At 38.7% G+C, this 26,489-nt stretch overlaps 2 protein-coding genes across 6 annotated transcripts in view; one reads left to right on the top strand and one right to left on the bottom strand.

The window, feature by feature from the left end:
- The window catches only part of LOC146394066 (transmembrane protein 138-like), a 136,846-nt gene extending 135,626 nt beyond the window's left edge, over nt 1-1,220 (top strand). For both annotated transcript variants that reach the window (XM_084946624.1, XM_084946700.1), the window contains 2 exons: nt 234-309; nt 1,108-1,220. In XM_084946624.1, coding sequence (XP_084802750.1) covers nt 234-309; nt 1,108-1,220 — 189 coding nt within the window. The remainder of the gene's footprint in view (nt 1-233; nt 310-1,107) is intronic.
- LOC146394065 (cilia- and flagella-associated protein 70-like) lies at nt 5-26,467 on the bottom strand. Of its 4 annotated transcripts, XM_084945988.1 has the most exons (27): nt 26,283-26,467; nt 24,440-24,626; nt 24,088-24,183; nt 23,412-23,491; nt 21,440-21,514; nt 20,288-20,479; nt 19,973-20,155; nt 18,640-18,734; nt 17,127-17,199; nt 16,841-16,978; nt 16,377-16,520; nt 14,724-14,815; nt 14,454-14,514; nt 14,134-14,316; nt 13,846-13,977; nt 13,637-13,765; nt 13,192-13,325; nt 12,043-12,158; nt 11,401-11,601; nt 11,017-11,144; nt 10,488-10,640; nt 7,290-7,451; nt 6,958-7,047; nt 6,566-6,667; nt 2,406-2,453; nt 1,891-2,014; nt 5-784 (listed from the first exon to the last, which is right to left on the bottom strand). In XM_084945988.1, exons 1-26 carry the CDS (start codon nt 26,352-26,354, stop codon nt 1,904-1,906), a joined length of 3,177 nt encoding a protein of 1,058 aa, XP_084802114.1. In that variant the 5' UTR covers nt 26,355-26,467; the 3' UTR covers nt 5-784; nt 1,891-1,903. The 4 variants fall into 4 exon arrangements, with proteins under 4 accessions (XP_084802114.1, XP_084802027.1, XP_084802290.1 ...); XM_084945901.1 differs by having other exon boundaries at nt 5-2,014; nt 26,283-26,466; XM_084946164.1 differs by lacking the exon at nt 16,377-16,520 and having other exon boundaries at nt 5-2,014; nt 26,283-26,466.
- Nucleotides 26,468-26,489: the final 22 nt, after the last annotated feature.

Here is a 26,489-nt window from a genome sequence, read left to right as displayed (position 1 = left end):
CAAATGCTTTCATTTTGATTTTAATAACTGCCAAGAGAAAAACATCATGAGAAAGAAAAAAAGAAAGAAGATAAAACTTGGTTAAAATGTGTCATTATATGAGACTGAGAAAATAACATTTGCATTTCTCATCATTCTGGTTGTAATTGTTAAATTATCTATAATGTACAAAGTCTTTACATCTCTGAATTTAACACAAAGTGGCCTTTTTGTCATCCTTCTATTCCTTTCAGAATCTGCGCTGGTTAAATACAAACAGATTTATTTGGACCGACGGTCTTCAGGTGCTTTTTGTGTTCCAAAGAGCTGGTAAGATAACAAGTTCATGCAACCAAATATACCTCTTTTCATTTAGAATGTTTTCATGTAAACACTGAAGAGTATACAGTACAAAAGGTTAGGATTTTTCCACTCTATAATCTGATTATACATATTAACTTGTAAAATAAATGTTTACATTTTGACTGAATAATTAAATTTAGATTTTGCAAATGAGACAGGAGAAAATACATGGAGACAATACAAGCAGGTGAAGCAGTCCAAAACAGCAGTACAGATTTAAGCTAAAAAAAACAACAACAACCCATAAATGCCCTAGTAAACTGTATGATCATTTCACCCACCTTTTTATTTTTCCTTTACCTGTCGCCTGTTGTTACTGGTTACTCTTCCAGGCAGTGACATCACATCTCATCACCATGTGGGTGCCACTTTTATACATGTATAAGCTCATAAGTGGATAAAAGCTTGCATTGTCTAGCTGGCATTACTCTCTGTAGGTGATCTGCGTATGAGAAGAGTCATGTGCTATTTGTTGTCTTTGCTTTGTCTGCAACTTAAGACCTGTCCAGACAGTTACTCAGTGTGTAAGCACTGCCATTACCTCACTCAGTTTTAAACACTGGTGGGAATTTTCAAGTTTTCTCCCTGTTTATTTTGCAATCACATAAATCTCTTGAATAACCTTGATCACTGTGCAAACTCATTACAAAAGAGTCACTGATATGAAAATCTACATTCACATCAGTCATGTTTCTAATTTACAGACATTTGTAAATTAAATATCCGTATATTTTAAAGCCTCCTAACATAATTTCCTGTTTGCAGCTTCTGTGCTGTACTACTACTTCTACAAGAGGACCTCAGAGTATCTCGGGGACCCTCGCCTCTATGAGGATTCACCGTGGCTGAGAGATATGTTTTCACGGGTCAGACAATGATCTCTCTGCAATAGATCACACCAACACTCAGATGCCTAGTTTAAAAACGGCATTAAAAGAATATCAAAATACAGTATGTTACAAAGAAAACCCATGCAAAACAAAGTACTGGTCACTGTAATCCATTTGGTTTAAAAGGAAATTTATTCAGGGCCCATTCTAACACATCCTTCGTGAACTATTTGACAAGCTCAAAACAATATTTCACAACATTTCCTTTCAAAGCAGAGAGGATTGTGCCAAAATTTAGAAAGGTGTCTTAGAACAAAAACACCACAAAGTGTCATGAGGGCTTGTTTTCCTGCATAAATGATAACAAAAGAATGACATCAAATGTGAAATAGTAAATGTTTTATATCCTGCTGGTACCAGTCACCATATAGCCTCCTTTCTTTTCTTTGTTTTTGTATTTAAACAAAAAAAACACTATACTGCAATTGTTTTATATAGATTTGAGATTATGGTGTTGCTTTAACTGTGTTTGTTATGTTGATATTGATCAGAGCTTAACTTTTATGGCTCAACCGGTTACTTATCCTCACTGTCTGTGAAATCTAAGTCATCATGTACATCTGAACTCTCTGTATTTAATTTTCATACACTACACATGCTGAAAACCCAATAAAATGTTGTTTCAAATACTGGTCATTGAGATATAATGTGTACATACTTGGACATATGATTTATTCTTTTGCTTCAGTGCTTCTTTCAAAGCATGACTCCAGATGATGGAAGCGAAGCTGATTCTTCAACTTTTTAAACTCTTTGTGGAGTGACTCCATCTGTAGGTTGAACTGTGGATATCGAGAAAACAGAAAATGTTTTTCTTTTTTCAAGAAACCAGCATCTTAATGTAAAATTCACCTTGGATAAGAGGATGCAATATTTAGTAAAAACTGATTCACTGTGACAAAATAAAGGATTACAGGGCTCTAATGTAATTTATGAGAAAATCAAGGACAGCAGCAAATCTATATCCTTAGTAATCAAATGCTACAGAGAACTCACAGAGAAGCTGTTTTTGTTGTTTTATATTCAGTATTAATGTTGCATGTCTACTTTTTCTTTTAAAAAAAATCACTACTTAATATAGAATTTAAAGCATGGATAATTAATAGTAAATCACTAACCGCCCCACTGATATGTTAAATTACAGTGACTGACAAAAACAACAACCAAACTCACCCGTATTGCATATTTATAAAACTTCTCTGCTTCCTCCTTTTTGCCAGACTGAAAACAAAAGGTTCATCAGTGTTAATTGAGTTGCAGACCATGTGTTATGTAAGTAAGTAAAGTTTGTTTGTATACTCCTTTTCAAGACAAGTGCTTTACACAAATATTAAAAATACAGTCAAACGAACACACCTGAATCAAGAAAAACAACACAAAACAAAAATTGTACCAAATTGCTGGTCTGAATAGATGCATTTAGGCATTTTTTTTAAAGGATGCCACAGAGTCATTGGTGTGCAGCAAAAGCGATAAGCTGTTCCACAGTTTTGGCACTAAAGTCTGGAAAGCAAAATCCTTCTTAGTTTTCATACGGGCATGTGGAATCACAAGGAGACCTTTATCTGCAGACAAGATTGAAAAGATTGATGATATAACTAGGGGCCTCATCTTGTAAGGTCACAGAAGTAAGAATCAAGATTTTGAACTATCTAACAATGAGTGAACTTATGAGTTTGAGTTAAAAGTGTTGAAGCGGCATTATGGACAGACTGGAAGCAATTAATAGATGCTTTAAACGGACACAAAAACAAAGCATTGCAATAGTCTAGGCAGGTGGAGATAAAGGCATCAACGAGCATCTTCAGTAGTGGGCAGCTACCAATCCAGCACCCGGGAAGCAGTGTGTAGAGACAGTACCTTGCCCAAGTGTACCTCAGGGTAGCCATTCGGTGGATTTGAACCCCTGACTGCCTCCAATCACGGGGCGAACACTCTACCTACTGAGCTATCGCTGCCCCATAACAAGGGACTTAAACCAGATCCTTGCAGAATGCCACATGGAAATGCAGCCGTTTCAAACCCAAAATTTCCCAATGAGGACAAAAGTGTTCTATAAGCAAGAATTGAAGTGACCCACTCTAAGAAAGAGCCAGAGATCCCTACCATGTAGTTTAACTGTTGGACTAAGATTTGATGGAGATTTGACATTTCAAAGGCTGAGATAAGGTCAGGCAAACCAAGGGCTGGCTGAGCAATCACCCTTATCCGCAGCCATCCAAAGATCGAAACTTTAAGGAGAGCTGTGGAGTGCAACTTCCTAAAACCAGACTGAACGTTATCAAGAATATTGTGCTTCTCCAACACCTTCCTGTCCCAACAACCTTTTATTTTTATTTTTGTAATACTTTAGCAATTTAGGAAGTTTTGAAACGGGTCTATAGCTGGTGTTTAGTGTAAGGTCCAGATTTAGCTTTTTCAAACCTGGTTGGATAACCACCTGTTTAAAGAACTCTAGGACACAGCCTGACCACAGAGGGCCAAATGGAGTCAAAAACTTAAGACATTGGCTGAACTTGCTGAGGGTTTAATTTGGAGTAGTGTTTGACATACACAAGCTAAAGAAAGTGGGTGAAAAGATTCTACAATTTTGGGATGTGTGAGAGTTTATGATCGAAAGGGCGATCTGTGGGAGTTGTATTTTCTCTTTGACCACTGATCTTACCTTGGAAAAGTTTTTTACATTCATTGTAGTCCTTATCTGAAAAACCTGGTGTACTTGGTGTTGGAGGAGAAACAATGTTATTCTCAGTGTCAAATAGAACCTTGGCATTCCCTTTTCCTATTGTAAATAGGACATTTTGTGGTTTTCCCACAGGTACTCAGTCTTAAGGCAAAGCAAAATAAAACTGCAAATAGATTTAGTGATCCAAGGAGATGATTTAACGATGCTGTCTTTTCTAATTTTAGGAGGTGCCACTTTGTCCAGTATCTTTAAACACCGTGAATCGAAGGAAGCAGAACTCAGTTCCATGTCATGAGTCACAATCAGACTACTGATTTCTGCAGATTTTTGAATCACAGAGTCAGTAATATGTTGTGAGTACTTCACATGTGCAGAAGACAAGGTGTCAAGGTTAAAAGAGAGCTCAATTAAAATACAGTTAGTCACTAATATTAATTGATACTAATCAAAATGTCTTACTTCAAAGTCTGCATTCCTGAATTGATTTTAGCCATTTATCATATTGATCGACATGCAGCGTCTACTTGCACAAGCATTTTCCCAAATTAATTGGTGTCTCATTAAAGTGTGGTCAGCAGTGTTGGGTAAGTTACTTTAAATTAGTAACTTAGTTACATTACTAGTTACTTCTATCAAAAGTAACTCAGTTACTTCAAGTTACTCGTTACTTTCAGAGTAACTAGTTACTAGGGAAAGTAACTTTGGTTTTACTCAGAATTCTCTTGTTAATGTGTTGCTTCCGTAACTGGATACCCAGCAAGATTGCCAGTCTTCTAGCTTGCTTACTTGCCACAAGTGCACTGTGCCACCTACCAATAGAAAGGAAAAAATAATGTGCACATTTCCACGAGAGAAATCCCACACCTGATTCTATCCTAGCCTGCTTTTTACATCCAACACAAAAACTGCAGTCGTGGTGCTTTCGATTGTACTCAGAACTCGGAAATTCTGCCTTCTGAATAGGAAGATGTAGGTAACACCAGACTGCAGATGAGCTGCATACAGAGCTGGACTGGGACAAAAAAATCGTCCCGGGCATTTTGGCTAGAGACCGGCCCACCATTATAGGAAAAATCATAAAGCCTTTGAATGCAAACAAACACTGTTCTGATGGTATATATGTATCAGTCTATCAATTGTTTGTTGTAAGACTCAGATAATTATTTTTTTAAAAGTGAGACATTTTAAATGAGAATAAGAAAGTATTTCCTTGTGCGCCCCTTTCCCTTTTAATTCCCTACATGGACCCCTGGCAACACTTTGCTAGACCCGCCCCTGCACAGTTGCACAGTTACCAGCTGTCAGCTACTTAGAAAAGGATCCTGGTGTTATTTGTCTCTCAGAAACAGTTCATAACTTCTCTTCAACTCATTCATGTTAACTAAAAGGTAAACCTGTTTCTCCATCACAGCTCTGATGATTCAGTAAGGACATCTCCTGGTTTCATCTTCATGTTTCCCTCTCACCAGATAACCAAACGACATCATGACCAGCAGCTTTACAGCTGTGGCTCCAGCAAACATCAGCTGATACTAGAAATTAATATTAAATAAATTCTAACAACAGCTGATCAAGCTTAAAAGTGCTGCTGTTGTTTACCGCGACATCCGCTGGTTTCCTCTTTCTGGCGCAAAGTGGGCGATAAATAAACAAGAGAGAAAAGCCGATCAGCTGATCATTGATCAGTTTAATGATTGAAGTAGAAACAGGAGAGGGAGGGTGAGAGGATGAGAGAAGAAGAGGCAGCTGTGCAGCGTAAACACAGAATAACTCCAGCTTTGTGTCTTTTTCATTGTAGCTGAAGTCCGGGACAAACTGTGTTCCTTTTCACCTCAATACGAAACGCGTAATATTTTCTCTGAATACAAGACGGTTCCGTTTTTTACGGGACGGTTGGCAACTCTAATAATTAACCTTATGAACAAAATAAAGTTCAACATCAGTAACATAGCACCCACCCAGCTGTATAGAAACTCCGTCATGCTAGCTAGCACGCAGTACGAAAAAGTCAGCATAACGAAAATAAACTCCACCTAAACTTGGTTTATATCTGACCCAGATGGACTGCAGGTTATAATGTCTTACCTGAAGTTCAGTTCACCTGACACTCTCGGACCAGCGGCCGCTTCGGGTCTCTCCTCTTGCCTCCCTTTTCCTTCATCCACCTGCTGGCTTCCACCACTTGCTAATGTTATTGAATCTGTGGAAGCTCCGCGATAGCCACTACACGAAGTAACGAATAACGAGCCTATCTAAATCCCAGTAACGAGTAACGCGTTCCTGGTTTTGGCATAATAACTAGTTACCGTGCTCGTTACCACAATAATAACGTAGTTACTGTAACGCGTTACTTAATAACGCGTTAGTCCCAACACTGGTGGTCAGTGACTAAAGCATTGGCTTTACCAAAGGGCAAAAGGATGGATGTTGGTGTTAGATTCTATGGAGGTTAGGGCTTTTTACTCTGAACCCATCCCTCATCCTGAAGAGTCATTTATTCCATAACCCCAACCAGTCAGCTCTTCTGACTCCTGTAGATTGTTTTTTAATTTCTAACAAAGATACGCTGTTCTGTAGTCTTCATAAAAGGGGATGTGTCAGGCCACTGTGCGCGAGATTATCTTGAAAGTGTTTTATCATCACTCACCTTGAGGCAAATGAGAGACAGGTAAGCCCAGACCTCTGCATTCTGGTTGTCCAATTGGTTGGCCTCAGTCAAAGCTTCCTCAGCTGTACAAAACTCCTCCAACTAAACAGACACAGAAATGCCCACTGAAACAACAAAGGGTGACTTCCTTTCAAAACAAACAGAGTAGGGCTCCCAACTATTCTTTTAAGCTAGTATTTCGAAAGTATTTCTTTTAACAATAGAAACAGGAGTATACTTAAAACCTTGAACCATACACTGAGTGGAATCACAGGTTTTACAATTTTATGTTATTTTCCATATAACAAAAATAATTCTGAAGCCACAACATAGAAGCTTTTTTGAGTTTAATACGATCTTTCCCATCAATATTCTGAAGGTAAGAGTTTTACCCGGTAACATGCACCGCCCAGGCCTAGCCAGGTCAGGCAGGATGGAGACTGTTCACAGGCCTGCAGGTACACAACCTTGGCTTCCTGAAACTGAGAGTTTAAAAAAAAATAACACAGAGTTACACTGTATAACTTTGTGGTTTCACATGAGATGTTTTAAGTCACATTTGAGTTTTGCTGTTATTTTCCAAGACATATGGCTGGTCCATTTTGTTTCTTTCTTGAAAAATGCATGAGGTAAACTCTCACACAGTGAATAGATGCTAGCAGACCCAGTACACATGAGTAACTGTCTGACTGATCAGACAGTGATGCCTGTCTCAATATCTGACCTTCTCCTGCATAAAGTAGCTGGATCCCAGGCGGAGCAAGACAATGTGAGAGTCTGATGGCTTCTGCTGGAATTTGAAGCTCCACTCGTAGCTCTCCTCAGCCTCATGGAACTCCCCTCGTAGATAGTGACAGTGACCATTCCAAGCCCATGCATCAGGATCCTGGTGAGAAAGTGGGCAAGACTCTTTGGGTCAATAGTCAGCAGAGATGCTTGATGAATGCTTCTTCTAGACACATTTCTCAGTCTGGATGAAACTTATTATATAAACTGGCCAGTGCTTCCAGCTGAAATGATGAGGGACAAAATCCATGCTGCTTGTTATGTGAAAAATCCGAAAGTTGCGGCTGAATTAGACAAACACAGTGAAAATCTTATGAAGTGTCAGTGTTCCCCTGTGTGTTGACACAGACTGTGTGCACACAAAAGACAAAAGAAAATAGTGTTGTCAAAAACGACAATAGTGTTCCTATTTTTCTTATTTGTGTGTTGTAAACTTTATAAAAGAACTAAAAAAAAAACAGCACTTAATCTTTTGAGTTTGGTATATGGCGGGGCGCAGTGGACACCCAAGTTTGTAAATGCAATAACTCAAGTACGAGGCAACGTAGAATTTTCAAATCAATACCATGGTTGCATCTGCTGAAAATCTCTTTAAGGTTTAAATCTCAGGGATCTTGACTTCAAGGTCAGAGCTCAACTTTTCTAAAAAAAAAAAAAAAAAACTAAGAGGATTTTCACATTTATAACACAGGTATGTCTACTAGGAGGCTAAAGGGTAGCACTATATTTATTATTTAAAAAGAATTACAAACAAAAATTAGCTGATGCTTAAAGCTGGTTTATTTAATATACATCCAATTTTTTTTCCAATTTGTATCGAATTAGGTCTGATTGAAGGACTGATGTGATAGTAAGTTGTCCGCTGCTCCGCTTTGAATATTGGTAAGAACTTGACACAGGGATTACTTTATGGATTTTAAGCAAAATTGTGGCCAAGTTCAAGACAATATTCATAGGTTGTTTTTATTTTTTTAGGCTTTTAAAAAAAAAATTCACAAGAATTGCTAGTTCCGCTGGAGTTTTGACCACCCCAACAATCAGATGATTCCCTATGAGCAAGCAATTAGCGACAGTGGGGAGGAAATCTCCCTTCAAAGAGGAAGAACCCTCCGACAGAACCAGGCTCAGGAAGGGACAGCCATCTGCTGTGACTGGTTGGGGTGGGGGGAGTGAAAATTAAAACAAAACAAAAAAAAGCCAAAGTGATATAAAAGCAGCTTAATTAATTCTTGCAGTGTAATTTGCTGTTAATGGCCTTTTCCAATCCCTGCTTGTGTTTTTGTCACTTTTGTCCGAGGTCAACGAAGCTTTCTCTTTTCCAATTTGAAGGCTGCTGAGAGGCCGCAAGGTTTTGTCTCCCTGTGCTATTCCCTGTAGAACTCTCAGAGAGGCCAGGGTGGAAAAGTTATGCGCTGGTTTGTATCCAAGGCCAACACTTTTTTAATTAGGCTGACAAATAAATGTTGGTCATTTTGAGGTCCTGTGGTAGCTTCCATTAGTTGTTCAAGACAACTACGACTCATATGAAATAGTAATTAGTGTACAAGCCAGAGTCTAGAACATGATCTGGTGGCTGACCCTGCGTGTCTATGATGAATTTCAAAACGTCATATTAATTTTCCACAGGGTAGAGTGGCACCCCTGTAGCAAGCTCCACAGTTACCAGCCCCAGAGACCACATGTCTATTGCTTCATTATATGTATTACCAAGCATAACCTCAGGTGCACTATAACCAACTGTCCCCACACAGTCACCAGGAGTCACTGTAGATGCGGAATGTAGCAAACAAAACCTGTTGTGAGCCATCATCTTTACATGGCCTTTGGCATCCGCAATCACGCCTCGCCACCTTAAAGTCTGTGCTCTCTCAGCTGTTGTGCTGGTATGTGTCAGGCTATGTGCTGGAAAGCTACAGCTGGCTGTGTGTGTACAGCAACCATGTGTGAAAAGTTGTCAATAAAGAGATGCTGAAAAACATGTTCATGCAAACATCATTGGGTCTGCCGTGATATCTTTACAATAGGACTTCTGCTCCTGAACCTCTGCACACAGCGTCTGCAAATCCGGGCTGTATGAAGTAACTTTGATCTTTACGCAGGACTGTAAGCTGTCGTCTGTGAGGTATGAGGGATATTTGTTTTTAACATAGTTCATGGTGGAGAATAGCTGCTCACATATGTATGTGGATCCGAAGATCAACAATCCACAAATTAGGCATACTGGTAGGCCACTCTCATCAGAAGTAAATTCAAATTAATCTGCGCAGGCATCATTAAATGTTCTATTTTCTTCAGATATTTTTCTTTTCTTACATTTCTCCATACTTGACCTTGACGTCTCAATAAATGCACGGCGTTTCAGCAGGTATACCAGTATCCGCTAGTGTGGCGCTTATTTTGAGCGACGAAAAATAATGAAATATAACTTTATTTTTTATATTTCAAGATCACAATAATCTTCCAATTTAGAACTACAAGTTAAAAAATAACTAACACAAATAAAATACACTTCAGTTAAATAAATATAATTTATTTTCCGAAACCACGCGGAGCCGCAGTATAAGGGCGAAAGAGCCGCATGTTGCTCCAGAGCCGCAGGTTTCCAACCCCTGAACTAGAGCAATGATGCTGGAGAAGACTAGATGTTAGCTTCGGTGTATATCTGTGCTGTTAGACCAGCAGAAGGAGAATAATCTCAAGAATAAAACTAGGTCTGATTTCAATTCACTTAGATTTTGGGAATTATTTTTATAACACTCAGCTCCTTACAAATTATGTATATTATGTGTAGTAATTGATCCTACACTGGAATATGTTGTCATGCATATCTATAGAAGGTGAGCATCAAAAAGTAACAGTGGCTGTAACTGATTACTTTGTCATATACAATAAATATGCACCTTGAAAATATAAAAATAACAAATATATTTATTTATTATTCATTTGTTTGGTGTTTAGTGAAGATAAAAAAAAGAATAGCATGATAAATTAGACAATAAATTTCAGGTTTCACACTTTACAAACAGAGCACCAAATGCTTTCTGGACAAGTAATGCCCTTCATGCAGTTGAACACTCATGTAATATTCCTCACCCAGTCGATACTCGTGTTGTAGCCAGAGGTAGTGTGGAAGTACCTGATCTATGCTGGACAGTGCCTCTTTGAGGTTGGCAGCAGCACTGCAGTAGTCTGCTTTGAGCAGCTGCAACTGGGCCAGATGAATGAAGTAGGAAGCACTGCGACCGCCATCTGAACATAGGAGCTCCTTGGATAGAGCGACTTCTGCCATCTGACAACAGAAAACAGTCATCTCTGAACGATTTCTGCTATTGCTTTTTTCATTTGTTTTATTTTTGTTCAAACATTACTGCTCAGAGCTTTTAAAATTAGACATTTATTGTTCCCAATATTACATAAGACTTTTTTTTAATTTGCAAAAATATAAATACATAGAAAAATCAAATATTTTTTCAAAATGATAAACTGCAACTCATGCTATCAAACTTTCATAAAACACATATCACTAACACATGTTTCTAAAACCAAGTGTCTTTTGAAATTGCAGATTGCCATATGTAATATGCCCCTTTTTGTGCGGTAACAGAATAAACCGATGGTCACGTTAACACAGTGCTGTGCAAACCAACACGCTGGGTATGTTTTACCTGCAGTGCATTGTTCTGCAGCAGGAATTGGATGGTCTGTGTGTAAATAGTAGCAGGAGCTGATTTCAAGCTGACACTCGGTGCTGGAGGCTCTTCTTTGTGCATCTCTGAATCCTGGTCAACAAGTTCTGGGTAAAGGAGAAAAATAAAGCTACACGGTCAGGTAACATCAGTTACTCCAAGGGTTTATTTTCTTCTGCCCTATGCCCTTTGGCATCTGATTGCATGAGAGCCCCAGCAGACAGAATAGTAACAAAAGTAGCTCCTTGACAGGGAGATGGGGCTCAGGGGAACAGAATGGGTTGAACTCATGCATAGACTGGCATTATTGCACTTGACACTGTCTTGTATATGTCTGTATTTCTGTTTTTTTGTTTTCCTCACCTTGCATATCTCTGGGAGAGTTGGTTGTTTCATCTGCCTCCTGCTTGTTCTCTTCCTCTTCGTGTTTCTTCTCCTTGTCTTTCTCCCCCTTCTCCTTGCTCTGCTCTTGCTTTTTTGCCTCTTCTGCATTCAACAGCTTTGTGGCCTCCATAAAAGCCCTCTCAGCCTGGATGGAGTCGTTCTGACCCACATGGAACAAACCTGGAGCAAACACCCAACAAGGTTACTCCACGTTCCCCAGCATGCATCCCTCTTCCACTATTGTTGTGGGTGTTTAGGTTATAGATTGTTTTATATTCATGTTTTTTTTGTTTGTTCATCATTTTGTCTGTTCAGTCTGTGTCAACTCTTAAAGAGACCAGTCCAGGGTCTACCCTTTCTCTCACCCTATGACAAACTGGGCTCCACCCAACCCTAAATTGAAGATGATGGATGGATATTTTAAAGACAGATTTACAAACCAACCTAAATCTATGAAAGTCACACACAACAGTCAAACTGTCTTGAGTAACCTGCGGGGCATCCATTACACTGGGGGTAGACAACAAACAGTACTAGCTACTGACAAATGAAGTTTGGTAGTATCATTTTGCTGTTCACTGATACAATAGCAGCAGGAAGCAAAACAGATCCTCATCTCACCCAGCAGCGTCCAGGCCACCACGCTGAGAGGGTCTAGGCTGGTGGCTCGCTCAAGGAAAGTCTGGGCCTCACTGTAATGCTCAAACATCACTGCCAATACCCCACACATCATCAGGCTGGAGCAAGAAGAGGATAAAGAAACATGGGTCTTGAACTCGTGAAACTGTTTGACGACCCATTTTTTATGCTGCGGCTCGCCTCCTGACTGGCATTAGAAAGCATGCCTCTATCACCACTGTTCTTATTGATTTGCATTGGTTACCCATAAAGTATCACATTGAATTTAAAATATTGTTGCTCACCTTTAAAATGATAAATAATTTAGCCCCTCGTTATCTTGTCGATCTTCTTAGTCTATATGTCCCTGGGCGAGCCCTCAGGTCTTCAGCCCAATTACTCTTGGCTCAGCCTAGATCTAGACTTAAATCTAGGGGTGACCGTGCTTTTGCCCTGGTTGCACCTAATCTGTGGAACAACCTTCCTATCGCTATCCGTGCGTCAGACTCCATTTTATCTTTTAAATCCCGTTTAAAAACTCACTTATTCAACATAGATTTTCCATCTAGTTAGTGTCCCTATTTTATATTTGGTTCAATTTTTTATTTATGTACTTTATGTTTTAGCTATATCTATTCTTAGTAACTTTGTTCTTATATTCCCTTCTATTGCTGTATAATTAGTGCCCTTAACCTGATGACATATGTGGTACTTTGTTAATCATCTATCATTTAATCATGTCTTAATTTTCCTGTTTTTATTGTAAAGCACTTTGGTGTACCACTGGTCTTTTAAACGTGCTATACAAATAAAGTTGTATTGTAAGTAACCACTGAACCATGTTCCAATAAAAGATAAAACACGAGCAGGTAGGTTCATTGCTTGTGACGTCAGAAAATACAGTGGAGATGAAGAATACTGTGACAGGAAGTAACTCTAAATATCTCTCTTCTTCTATCAAATAATAATATACAAATAATATACCATCATGATTTAGAATTGAGCTGATTGCTAGACTATACTTATACAGTCTATAATATTTAGATATATATATAATATGCAGGCCAAAATAATTATTCAATAATTAATCTCTTATTAAATTAATGATTTGCTTAAAGTGAAGATCAATACTGTAAGGAGTGCATTTCTAACCTGGGTTGGTGCACTTGGTCGATAGACACAGCATCATGATAACACTCTTTTGCCTTCAGGTAGTCTCCGGTCAGCATGTACAGGCCTCCCCACTCAAACATATAGGTGGGCTCATTTGGGTGCCTGACCACTAGCTGCAGGTTAATAAAAAAATATCAGAAACCACTTCATCTATTTTAACAACCATTATCATTATTCAGTGCTGCAACGTGACTTGTGTCCACTTGACGAAACAAAAGAAAAACATTCAAACATAACATTATTATAAATATTCTTGAGAATAACAGACAAACATAACCCAGTCTTTATATGACATTCTGACAACAAGTAATTAAATCTGTCCGGCAAATAGTTGTCTGTCAACCTTGTTCTGTTTTTTTTTACATAAATCTTCCTGATTATTTCAATTTTTTTAGCAATGAGCTTTAGAGCATTGTTATTATACCTCTTTCCAGTAATATGCAGCCTGCTCGTAATTCCCAGTAAGCTGTGCCTCTCTGGCAAAATGTGAGAGCTGAGAACAGTGTAACTGGATGTTATCTGGGTAGCCCTCAACAGCATCTGGAGAATAAATCTGTTAAGGAAGTAAGGATAAAACAAAAAAGTCAAAAGATATCTTCACAGACTGTATATGAAACTGTGTGTGTTTGGTACCTTGCTCATAGCAACGTGCATCTCATCAACCAGGTAGACATAGAGTTTGCTGGCAAATTCCTTCAGCTGTTGATCATCCGTGAACGGCTCTGTCCGCCTCATCTTGTCACGTACAATCCTCACCACCGCATGCTACAAACCAGAAATATACACAAGCCGTTGTGGAGAAATAATGACACTAATGTAGAGGAAAAATATGACCAGAACCATTAGATCGATCCCTAAAAATAGTTTCAGTGTCCTTGTAACGTTCATTAATCCATCATAGATGTGGGCAGTTGGTCTGACCTTCATTTGTTCCTTGAAGACAAAGTATCTCCCAGAGTCATTGAGCGCTCCTATCAACTGAATCTTCATTTTCTCCAAGCTGTCGTCTTGGGGCATTTCACAACTTGTTCCAAATAGTTCCTCACACTGTTCTGAAACACGGGACACCGTGTTTGCTACCTGCCTGTGGAAGTCCAGCACAGCCTGCAGGAGCACACACCGGTGGAGAGAATACATCAAGCATGCAAATCTCCTCGATTGGGCAATTCATTGTGTGTGTGTGTGTGTGTGTGTGTGTGTGTGTGTGTGTGTGTGTGTGTGTGTGTGTGTCCGTGCTTTACTCTTTCTGCTCTACTAGAACCAGCTGGACGTTTAGGTTTGGGAGGGATCAATGCCGTCACCCTGCAAGAAACACAAAAACATCTCAATACACTCACTCATTTGTGTTTCACAGTCAGTCAGAAATAGAGGGGGCAACTACTAAATTTAACACTTAAGTGTGTGTGAAAGTGTTGATAAATGTATAACTCTATCTCGGTGCTACAATCTAATAATGGAGCCAAAAGAAGCAGGTCAGACTCAGTCACCACATGGTTTAATTAGCACATTACCTTTGGGCTAGCTCTTCTGGTGATAGTTTTGGTACCAGCGGTTTCTCCAAGGCTATCTCAATGATAATATAAGTTCTGGCCTCCACATACATCTGCCATTAACACAAGTGAAGAGTTAAAGTTTTCCAAATTTCTGCTTAAACAGAAAACACATCAGCTAAATACGACTTTATAATATATTGCAGTAATAAGGATGTGCAGTAAGTTTGAGCATCTACTGCTGCTGATCTCTGCTCAGCTGTACTAAATTGCAACTGGTACGGGAGTCTCCAGTAAATTATCCTAATCAATGTTCGCTCTAATTTTTCATGTTTCTGAGCGAACGCACAAACTCCCTGAGTGGTCCCTTGGACCACTGTGAGCAACATTAGACGTGTGCACTGCGGTCACACCAGCATTGAATCCATCCAAGTTACATGGTTTATTAAAATAATCAAATTACAGCATTTACATTTATGTTAGACTACTTTTGATTAACTGCTTTAGCCCACTTACAATGAAAATTAAAAACAAATCTTGTTCATGACCTGTGTAGTATGTTAACACTATTGGAAGTAAAAATAACTTAAACCCCAATTTTGAAAACACAACTTTTTTTTTTTTTTATAAAGCTCTGACTTGTATTATGAGTATGAGTCTGTGGTCTGGGGGAGAGTCCTGTAACTCTCTGTCTGCAAAATACAGTATATACCAGTGTTGGGCAATGAATTATATAGTTACGTCTTCAAAAACGTAACTGAGTTATGCAAACAACAAAGTTTTTTGCAGCTGTTTACCTAAAAATGCAGCCAAGGCATTTTTTAAATAAACATTTCAAATGATTTACAGAACAATCAGCTGTTCTGCATCAAATTTGATGCCACACAAAGTATTTGTGCCACTCCAAAAATAATTTCTGTCCACTACGAGATAAAGGAGAACCACAGCCTGATACCTGCAGGCCTGACAACAGGAGATGCATCACTGCTGTAACACCTGTAACATTCAGCAGTCGCCTCATTGTTCTGACACACACAACAAAACTATTGACTGCAATACACACTAACTATACAAGATCTGCGCTAAACGTCGCCACGCCGCTTTGCTAGCTAAAACACCGGTGTCGGCACATAAGGACGCTGTCATAGCCTGTCAACGACATTGATTAGCTGCGTATATACGAATGTGAATCGCATTATTGGCTGGATCCCATATGGGAGCAGCCAACTAACACTGCAAAACAGAATTGTTAAAGTATTGATTTTAATTTCAATTCAGGTTAGATTTTTTTGTGTGTGCGCAGAGACCGTGCCAGCAGTGCGCAATTGCGCACACGCGCAGCTTAGAGGGAACATTGATAATTTTATTGATTTCTTCGTTAATGCTGTGCAGAGTTATGTTGATGTTTACATGGAGCTTAGGGTTCCCTCGGCATTGACTTGTGGCTCAGGTTCATATAAATCACTGCAGGCCAGCTGCAGTTAATGGCACAGCTCCTTCACTGTGATTTGCATGTTGCTGATATAATTTTAAAAAACGTTATGTTATGGTCTAAAAAAAAATTCTTATAACTGAAGTTGAGGGGGAAAAGGAACTGCTGGCCTTTGCTTATGCTGGAAAACTTATAAAAACTCTAAAGAATTATTCACTTGTGACCATCAAAACTTTTCTGACCTTTTTGCCTTGCTCATTGGAATCTGTGGGTCCCTTGTTGCTTCCATTCATGTTCTTTCCTGCTTTGTTAGAGCTGACAATATCTTTGGCCTGGCTGGCAGCTTCCTTAGCTTTTTCCTTTAAAACACTGATGCTTCGCTTGGCCTTTGAGTGCAAGAGAGGTTAAACAATTCACATAGCAATTTAACAGCCCTATTTAAATAAAGGCAATATCAACTGCAACCCCAGAGTTGGAACACTGTGTAAATTGTATTTATAAAGAGAGTAAAATTATTTCCAAAATTCATAAACCCATATTTTACGCATAAATATACATTCTCGGTTTTAATATTTGATTTGTTTTCTGATTTTTACTGTGAATAAAATATTGGTTTGTGAGATTAACTAAGTACTCCATTCTGTTTTTATTTATATTTTACAAGGAAACCAAATTTAAAGCAAATGAGTGAGTGTGTTACTGGAACCTTATTCAGCAAATCTTCCTCAGAGAAAGGCTGAACGCTGTATGCTCCTCGGATTCGCTGGACTCCAGGATACAGCAGCTGCCCAAAGTCTATAAATGCCAAACCGTGGTAGGGGATTTCTGAGTCCTCAGCACCTAACTACACACAAACACACACAGGTCTGGTCTGGTCTCCAGCTCAGTTAGACTTAAAATCACATGTTGTTTTTTCTAAGCTTATTGCATATGGTATCCTAAATACTGGAAATCCAAACACCAAAGAAGAGAGAATAAAAAGGAATACTAACCTTTGATAATGGAGCCAATGACCTCATGATCTCCACTGGCCACAATCTGCTCTTAGTTATCCCTTGCTTCAGCCTGAAATTACAATCAGTACTGATATACACGTTTTTATATTCTTTCTTTGTGTTTTCCATCATCCTAGAGCAATTCACCAAAGGCATGGAGGGTGCAGCCCAGGGGACATCCCATTCACACCTCCCAACCCAGAAGCACCCATTCAACCTATATCGGCTTATACTGACATGACTGCCTTGATCTTTTTTTGTTATATTAAAAGCTTGCTATATTTTTGGTAACCCTAATCTTGTGTGATGTAATAACAAAACACTGTGAGATGCGAATCCCACTTTAATCATGTTTAACCTACCCTTTCATGTGTATTACAGTTGTTTTATATTATTATTTTTTTCCTTTCTTTATTCCTTTTTTTTTTTTTTGTTTCCTAATGTGCTGCAAAGACAATGTCATTAGTTGGCCGACAACATGAGAGATGGGGCACAGTGGATGGAGGTCCAGGACCACTCCGAGGTACCACCACAGCCCAAACCCACCTAGTGAGCAACTCCAGAACCCACCAGTCCCAAGGTCACATATTAAATTGTTCTGGCAAAATAAACAACAACAACAAAAACAACAACAATGATAATAATAATCATCATCATCACCATGTTTAATTAATTCAAAAAATGGGTTTAAAATGTTGATAAATACAGCTCTATTGTCTTTTTGCAAGAATGTGATGGTTTCTAAATGTGTGTCTTCAATGAGAAGGTTTGTCTGGATGTTAATATGTAACTATTTCTTTGATTTCCAGTTAAAAACTATTGTTGTCTTGGCGATACTTAGAGAAACAAGGAGTGGATTCATGTATTTGTTTGAGAGAGTTTCAACTTCAGTGTTACTGCCAAGCAAGCAAAGGGTTGGTAAAACAGACTAGATTTCTTTCACCGAGGAAAAAAAGTGTCATTTTGGGGAATGTTGATTAAACTGTGATAAAAAAAAATTCAATTTTTACTATGGATATTTCATATTTTCGTTGTCTAGCTGTAACATCTACTCTTACCAGTAGCATTTTACAGTGATACAGTTAATATTGAGCATAATAACTGAGATCAGCTTATTGGTTCAGCCCTTCACAACAGTCCCAATTTCTCATGTGGGCCTTTGTGAAAACCACTGCACTAGTTGTTTTTTTTCTTTCATACATTTGACCTTTACTCTAAGCATTAAGCCTATTTACTTATACTTGCACAGATCACATGCTCACTGTGTGCCTAAAATCAGTGATAAGATCAAATTCCTTTTTCATTACTTTCTGATTTCCTTGCATGCCTGAAATGTTCTGAATAAGGAAATCCTGCTCTTAGATTCTGCTATAACATGTGTTCTGTAACAAAGAAACCGGTGACTGACTTTACCTTTCTAGATTAAATTCTTAAAATTGTAGCCAGCAGGTAGCATGGTGGTCCGGTACACAGAGAAATAAAGGAGTGATTTGCATGCTCAGCCTCCAACCTTGTAGTTCCCCCTGCGTCCAGAAAGCAGTACATCTCTGTGTCCCAGCTCACTCTGTTCTTCGTGGTCTCTGCCTCATCACGAAATGCCCGGTCCTGTGGGAACATTTACACCATAAGCCTGTAAATAAGCTTTCTCATGCTGTTATCTTCAATGGAATTGTGGTTTTTGGATTATCTGTGGTTTTCTGAGATTTCTGAGTTTTTGGTGGCTGTAGCTCAGGTGGCAGAGCAGGTCAGCCACTAATCAGAAGGTCGGTGGTTCGATCCCAGGCTGCCTCCTGGCTGCATGCCAAATATCCTTGGGCAAGATACTAACACCATGTTTGCCTACTGGTGGTGGTCAGAGGGCCCGGTGGCGCCAGTGTCCGGCAGCCTCGCCTCTGTCAGTGCACCCCAGGGCAGCTGTGGCTACAATGTAGCTGCCATCGCCAGTGTGTGAATGGGTGAATGACTGAATGTAGTGTAAAACGCTTTGGGGTCCTTAGGGACTAGAAAAGCGCTATACAAATGCAGGCCATTTACCATTTTTGTCTTCCTTTGAGTTTATCAACATTGATTCTTGGGTTTTATTATTTTCCTCAGTTCTTGATTTGTTGAGTGGACAAATGTATAAAGAGGGAGCTGTCAAGCAGGAGGAAAAGAGTAAGACCTCAGAGGAGGTTCATGGATATAGTGAAGAAGGATATGCTAAGGGTTGGTGTCCCTGTTAGGGACAGGAATAGTTAGAATCTGATCCAGTTCGTCTGATCCTTATTACCCATCTTTGTTAGTTTTTGTCTCTGTCTAACCCTGTAATGCCACGTATATCACATTTGATGGATGAAAATTTGTCTGTTTTTCAGAATTCTACATCAGTGTGATGTAGTGGATGTAGCAAATACGATAAAATCCCAATCTAAAATCCCATGTGTCTCATATGTGCAAATTAATACTTTATTTCCTTCTTTTTAAAAGGGAAATAAATGGCACGATCTGTAGTACGGATATGGACATTACATTTATTTTTATTGCACAAATGGACAAGAGCACAATCGTAAAGTGCAAACCGCATTCAGGAACTTGTCTTAGCATTATGCTGCTTTGCAAGCATCTGCACAGACAGAATGGTAATGCTAAGCTGGCCAAGAACCCAGGGCGATGTTAAAGCTGAGTGAATGTTGACACCAGCTCAGCAGGCACACCCTGAACTTCAACAGGTAAGAAACTGATGAACAAAACTGATTATCAAATCTCGAGGTCACTTTAAGAGTGTTTTTAACTTTCTTTCTTTTTTTTTTGCAACATTCCAGCTAACATTATTGGTAATATCTGCAAGCTGCATTTGTATTTACCTCTCGAGCGGTCAGCTCGCCATCCTCCTGATCAATTTCCTCTGGCTTGAAAAAGACTCCAGGCAGGAAGTGGTTCTCTGGAGCTAGTGTGTCCCTATGGGGCCTCTTCTTCTGACGTTCCTTTTCTTCTCTCTGCCCCCCTGCCTTCAGCTGCCCTTCAGGGAACACTAGCACTTGGTCTTGCTGGGAGCAAAGCAGTAGTAAAGCTACATTTGTCAAAAACGCATCACCCTTGGAAAGATTGACATTTTAAGCTAGTGTGAATAGAGCAGTATGCCTTAAGAGGCCACATAAAAAGCACAGTATAACACTCACGTCTGCAGTAAGAGGGATCTCTAGGGCAGCAGTGTATGTGAAGGTAGTGGGAGCAGGGCCGGATGGCAGCATCCATGAGTCTGGGACAGAGTAGGCTGTCTCCAAAGTTACCTTTAGTAGATTAGAGGCTGAGAGGTCAGCATCGGACAGTATTGGATCCAACACACTGACACTCACATCGAGGGTAGGCAGCTAAAAAGCAGAGCAGTTTATATTTTTCATTGATATACTGCTTTAACCATACTGAATACAAATACTTAGGTTCTAAATGCTTTTCAAACCATAATACACAACACTAAACGAATGCCTGAGTGCAATGAAAGCTCATTTTATCATTATATGTAAATTCACATGTAAATTCACATATTTAACATATAATACATGTAAGTGTCTGTTTTTTTCTCTTTATCATAATCCAGCAATCTTCAGAGAAAAAACCCCACTTATGTTTAACAACACCTGAAAACGAACATGTTCCTAAATAACAAGTCTATGTAACAATCTATGCCTGAAAATAAACCAACAAAAACATATTGCCAGTGAAAAGGATAAGAGGTCTCACTAACAGTTTATACAGCTTAGTTTGTTTTTTTTTCTGGCCTGTTGCACTTTTTATCTGTTGTATTTCTATCTGTATTTTATTTGATGCATATCACATTTTATTTGTAATCTAACAACAAGGTTGTTTAGTATTAGGAGTTGAACCTTGCTAGCATAGCATTTCACATGATAAATGAAATGAAGTGCCGGTCTTTGGCTTTCTCACCATGAATGTGTTAATTAGAAAAGCTGTTGGTTAATTTATAACACCGCAATACCACATTTAAAGTGAGGGGTATTTCTCAAAGTCCAACTTGCATGGGCACCAGAGTTAATACCCTCCGATGTCGTTGCTGTATGGATGAAGCTACTGTTAGCTGAATTATTAAACAGATTTTGAGCAGCAACTTACCTGTGATGTTGGTATTTTAGTTTTTCTTTACCAAACTCTATGACTAATTTGGACTTCTAGTCATAAATCTGTAGAATTCAACTAAGGGGGCGCAGGGACTTTTAGATAGACCTGAACCCCTGAAGGCTCATCTGAGGCTGCATGTTAGGGATATTTTATTTATGCTTACTATAACTGTCCCTGTAGAGTAATGGGATTACCTTCATTTTCCATTTAAAATCTGCTTGGCTGGATCCTTGCTTCATTCTGGTTGCACTCCTATCTTTGTTGGGGAACTGTGGGCAATATGGATACACTCTTAAAACAATGTACAAAAGAAGTTAAATTGTGAATTCTATTTTTCAACTGTCCACTATCTTTCTATTGTTTCTAGTTGTTATTTTACACATTTCATATATAACTAAAGTGTCTACATGTCTGGAATTAGTATTAATTTAACAAAACACACTGTGTGCTTCTTAGGCTTTGCCATATGTGTTGAATGCATTATTTTAAAATGTCTGCAAAACTAATATTTGGAATCTCTTTTTATATACTCAACCCAACCTGTCAGTGGGTTAAAAACACTAAATACTAAACTTTTTTTTTTTTTACCAGATACCACTTGAGCCTGGGAGCCTTATTTTTGACCAGACAATAAATAGTCTCAAATTGTAGCATTTGTTTTGGTTTAAAATTGTACTTTAGCTGTAACCATCGAAAAAAGGAAATAGATGCTAAATAATTGTAGAGTCTGTGTTGGTAATCTAGACTTAATACAATATAATAAGAAATAATTGTTTAATTGTTAATTCACTTTTTCAGTCAGAACTATATGCAAGCATGTCTGATCAGTGCTGTTTTTAAGTGCATTTAAAGATGTTCAATCTTTTGTCAATATTAAAAATACACAAAAACACATTTATTTGGGTTACTTTGCTATGTAAAAATAGCAGAGAGTGTAGTCCAGGGGTCTGCAACCTTTAACACCCAAAGAGCCATTTGGACCCGGTTTCCATGCAAACGAAAACGCTGGGAGCCGCAAATACTTTTTGACATCTAAAATGAAAATAACACTGTATATATTGTTTTTTACCTTTATGCTTTGTGTGAACAACTAAGGTGTGTTGCTTATGAAATCCATGAAGTGCTACAGAGAAAGTTACATTTTATTTATGTAATTAACACATTTTTAAATCTTAAAGAAATATAACAAAAGGAAAGACGCCCAGCTGAACTAAAATGATCCAGCAAACAAAAAATGCTGTGAGCCGCCACCCTTATATCGCCTTTGGGCTTTTGGAGCCTTGACCTGACTTTTAAAAATTAATTGGGAAAAAAAGCACTACGCTGCTAAAAGATGAAAAATAGATATTTGCAAAATTCTGTCTAAATATGTATTTTACCAGGTTAAGGTGTGTGGCGGGGCGTGGTCTGCAGCGCCGCTGCAGGGGAGGCGGATGCACCTGAGCGGCACCTGGAATCACGCCTCGCCGCCTTAAAGTCTGTGCTATCTATGCTGTTGTGTTGGTGTGTGTCGGGCTGTGAGCTGAAAAGCTACAGCCGGCTGTATGCGTACAGCAACCGTGTGTGAAAAGTGGTCAGTAAAGAGATGCTGAAAAGCGTGTTCATGGAAACATCGTCGGGTCTGCTGTGATATGTTTACAATGGGACTTATGGTCCCGAACCTCTGCGCACAGCGTCTGCAAATCGGGGCTGTACGAAGTCACTTTCATCTTTACGCAGGACTGTAAGCTGTCATCTGTGAGGCGTGAGCGGTGTTTGTTTTTAACATAGTTCAAGGTGGAGAATAGCTGCTGACATAATGTGGATCCGAAGATCCATAATTGGCCTACCTGGGGTTGAAAGTCTCGATAAATGCACGGCGTTTCGGCGGGTACACCGGCTACCGCAAGTGTGACGCTTATTTTGAGCGATGAAAAAATAATAAAATATAATTTTATTTTTATATTTCAATATCACAATAATCTTCCAATTTAGAACTACAAGTTAAAAAAGAACTAACATAAGTAAAATACACTTCAGCTAAATACTTCTAATTTATTTTCCCAAACCACGAGGAGCCGCACTACAAGGACTAAAGAGCCGCATGCGGCTCCGGAGCCGCAGGTTGCCGACCCCTGGTGTAGTCATTCACTCTCCAAGAGAATGCCTGCAGAGTCCTCAACTGACCTTGAGGCCGGTGTCCTGGGCAGATTTGGCCCGGTTGGGCACCGAATTGACAGAGACTGTGGATGAGAAACTGCACTGACCTGAAGACAAAGAGAAAATCACTCTAACAAATGAAAGTTCTGCTCTGCTAAGAAAAGCTCTCTGAAATGAGTTTTTGCTTTTCTGACCTCCATACAAAGCAGCTGTTAGCTGGGACGATATGCTGACTATATTAGAAACCAATTTTGAAAAGGGATCAGTGCTAGAACATGAGCCCGGTATCAGAAATTAAGTAAATGTAGATACTGTAGGTACACTGATGCTAAAGGTTGGTTAGAGAAAAAAAACCTGCCAAATTAAAACTAGATTTTGCATTTGGAGTGTTATACTCTAAGTGAGGGAAAATAAAATTACTTGTTTTCAGTTTATAATAGAGCTTAAATTTGTTTTTGCAGCTTTGAAGGTTTCATATGGCTAGCTCCAACAGTTATGAAGTTCGGGGCTCAGAAATGTACCAAATTTCAACCCACCTTCCAGGGCCTTTAATTCAGAAACTTTTCAACTAAATTTTTGCATGAGCAATAAATAAGCTACATTTATCAGAAAAAAAAGTCATCTGATTATGAAGAAGCCAGGTGGGAACTTTTGTCAGATCTGACTGATCTGGTATGGAAAGACCCGATAGCTATAGCTGTACCTTGTAACAGTGGTAGGAGGTCAACAACAGCCTGGCCCAGAGGCACTTGTCTTGGTTCATCATTCTTCTCCTCAGCCAGGACTTCTATCACTGTCACTGACCACCACAAAACCATATACATTAAACACAACAGTGGACATTTTTAGCAAGTTTGGTTATCAAGGAGATTCCTGTCACCAATTACACAAGGTATTCACAACAAAAATGTAAAAAAAAAAAAAAGCAACAAAAACAAGTGTTGATCAAACTGAAAGAAAACAGAATGAAATGAAATGTTTCAGCTGCTGGTTAGCGCCATTTTCAGTTTCATGATATTATCAGAGACAGGAGAATATTTCAAATCTCGACTTACATACAATGGGTTTTTGGGCAATGTCACTGAGAGCCTGAGCGTCGTTTGGACAGCGGAAGATGCAGGTAAATTTATAGTCAATACAGTCCTGCATGGGGTTACCCTGCTTCTCATCTGACTCTCCCAGCAATGTTCCATCAAACTCAACCCGCACCAAACTCTGAAAGCTGTCTCCTTTTTTTGATTGCTAAAAAGAAAAGAAAAGAAATACATAGCAAGCTGTAAACATTTACTTAAGATTATATCACATTTTAAAATAAAGCTTTAATTACATTAAATTTACTTAGATACTTGTTGAAGAAGTAAAATGTAGCTAGCATAACATCAAAAGTATATTCCACCAGTCTCCATGTAAGCTATTAGTACCGCATGCTACCAAAGCCTTCTAAGATCTATAACTCTGTGGGGAAGTTGTTTGCTTTTATGTCTCTCTTTGGATAAGTCAATGTGAATTAAAACTTGAAAAAAAGCAGTTTTGCTGATAAGAAAACAACTGTTTATGAGATTTAAAATGAGGGACTGAAAATATAGAGAGAGCTGACCTGCCCAAATACACATAAGCTAACTTTGAGTTTTCTAATTAGGTCAATGATGAGAATGAAAACTGACTGACATTTTACTATGACATTATTGCAAATAGAATTTTAACTTCAGTGCTTTACATAACTGCATACAATTTTGAGTGAAATAATCTTGAACCAAGTGCTACTTGTGTTATATTTTACTTTGATATTTGCCCATTTACTTGAGTATTTTTTTATATATATTTGGTGGTAAGTGGTGGTAAAAGTTATGTAACAATACAAGGAGAAAGAAAAAGAATAGCCACCTAAAACATTTGCAATTTTCTTTTTTTAACAAACACAATTCTAATTTCATGTAGTGATAAAAAACCGAACCAATTAAAGATAATAAGTTCATTGGGAAGCTATAAAAGGCTTATTGAGAAGTCTTAAAGCAATTAAACAGATATCCAGATATAGATATCCAGTAGCTCCATTTAAAAAGCAAACATTCCTCCAGTCATAAATAAATAAAGTTCAAAAGAGGGATACACAATACAATACAATAAAAGATTGCAAATGGACTGGTTCTTATATAGCACATTTCTACTCTACTTGCCACATGCCTCATTCATACAAGCGCTTTTTAAAAATACTTTTTTCTCAAACTAACACGCACACACTGATGGATGATGGACTTTGGCTTTCAATGCCTTTCCCAAGAACACTTTGGCATGCAGACTGGAACATTCAGGAATTGAACTACCAACATTCCAAGTACTAGATTACTTGCTCACTGTTTTAATGGACTGATAACTAATAAATGGGTGGGGGGTGAGAGGACAGAGGGTACCTGCCAGCCATCAGAACGTGGAGAGGGTTTCTACTGTTGTCCATTATAGATGACTTCCTCTTCTCTATAAATTACATTCTCTATATATTTCATCCCTACATATATATGTACTGTACTGAATCGCATGAACATAAGGATAATGAAATCTACTGCAACAAAATTATAGCTACATATATAGCATGCTATATTCCTATACTGCACTCCCGGTTCTATGAATAAAGGAATATTGCAGCTCTCTTAAGGTGAGCTATAATCTTTTACTGTAAAACAATAACAGCTTAGAAGTGAACACCTCAAAGTTTCTTTCGGAACTGCTGGACGGTAATGTTGGGTTATCAAGGTAATTTGTTGCTTCGTGAATTTTAAGGTAAAAAAAAAACTTCATACTCAACACGCACCTAGACTTCCGTTAGACTGTTATGCCGCAGTGTTAGCAAATTTCACAGGTTTATGGGGATCATTTCTAAGTAACGGCAAATGGACTTACCAGGTCATTTCCACGGTTTATATGTATTTTTATACTCATGCTGTGCCTTTTCGTGTTTCCTGGAGCCTCCATTAAAGGTCAGTTGCCGCACGGGGACGCGTTTCCATGGCAACGATACCTCTAGTCGCTCACAGGCGGCGGCTCTGATATGGTGGGTTCAACGTGAACTCGAAAATGCTGAACAATATACAACAAGAAGGGCAAAAT

Source organism: Perissodus microlepis, chromosome 1 (genome assembly GCF_051167445.1).
Source record: "Perissodus microlepis isolate ML-2025 ecotype Zambia chromosome 1, ASM5116744v1, whole genome shotgun sequence".
Taxonomy (NCBI): Eukaryota; Metazoa; Chordata; class Actinopteri; order Cichliformes; family Cichlidae; genus Perissodus; species Perissodus microlepis.
Note: the sequence above shows the minus strand (reverse complement) of the source record. Positions and strands in the feature narration are given on the sequence as shown.

Coding starts and splice junctions, on each gene's coding strand:
- LOC146394065 (XM_084945988.1), bottom strand. CDS start 26,354: ATGGAGGCTCCAGGAAACACGAAAAGGCACAGCATGAGTATAAAAATA. Junction 18,735..19,972: donor GCGAGCTGACCGCTCGAGAG/GTAAATACAAAT, acceptor ATGTTCCCACAG/GACCGGGCATTTCGTGATGA. Junction 10,641..11,016: donor TGCAGAACAATGCACTGCAG/GTAAAACATACC, acceptor TTCTGTTGTCAG/ATGGCAGAAGTCGCTCTATC.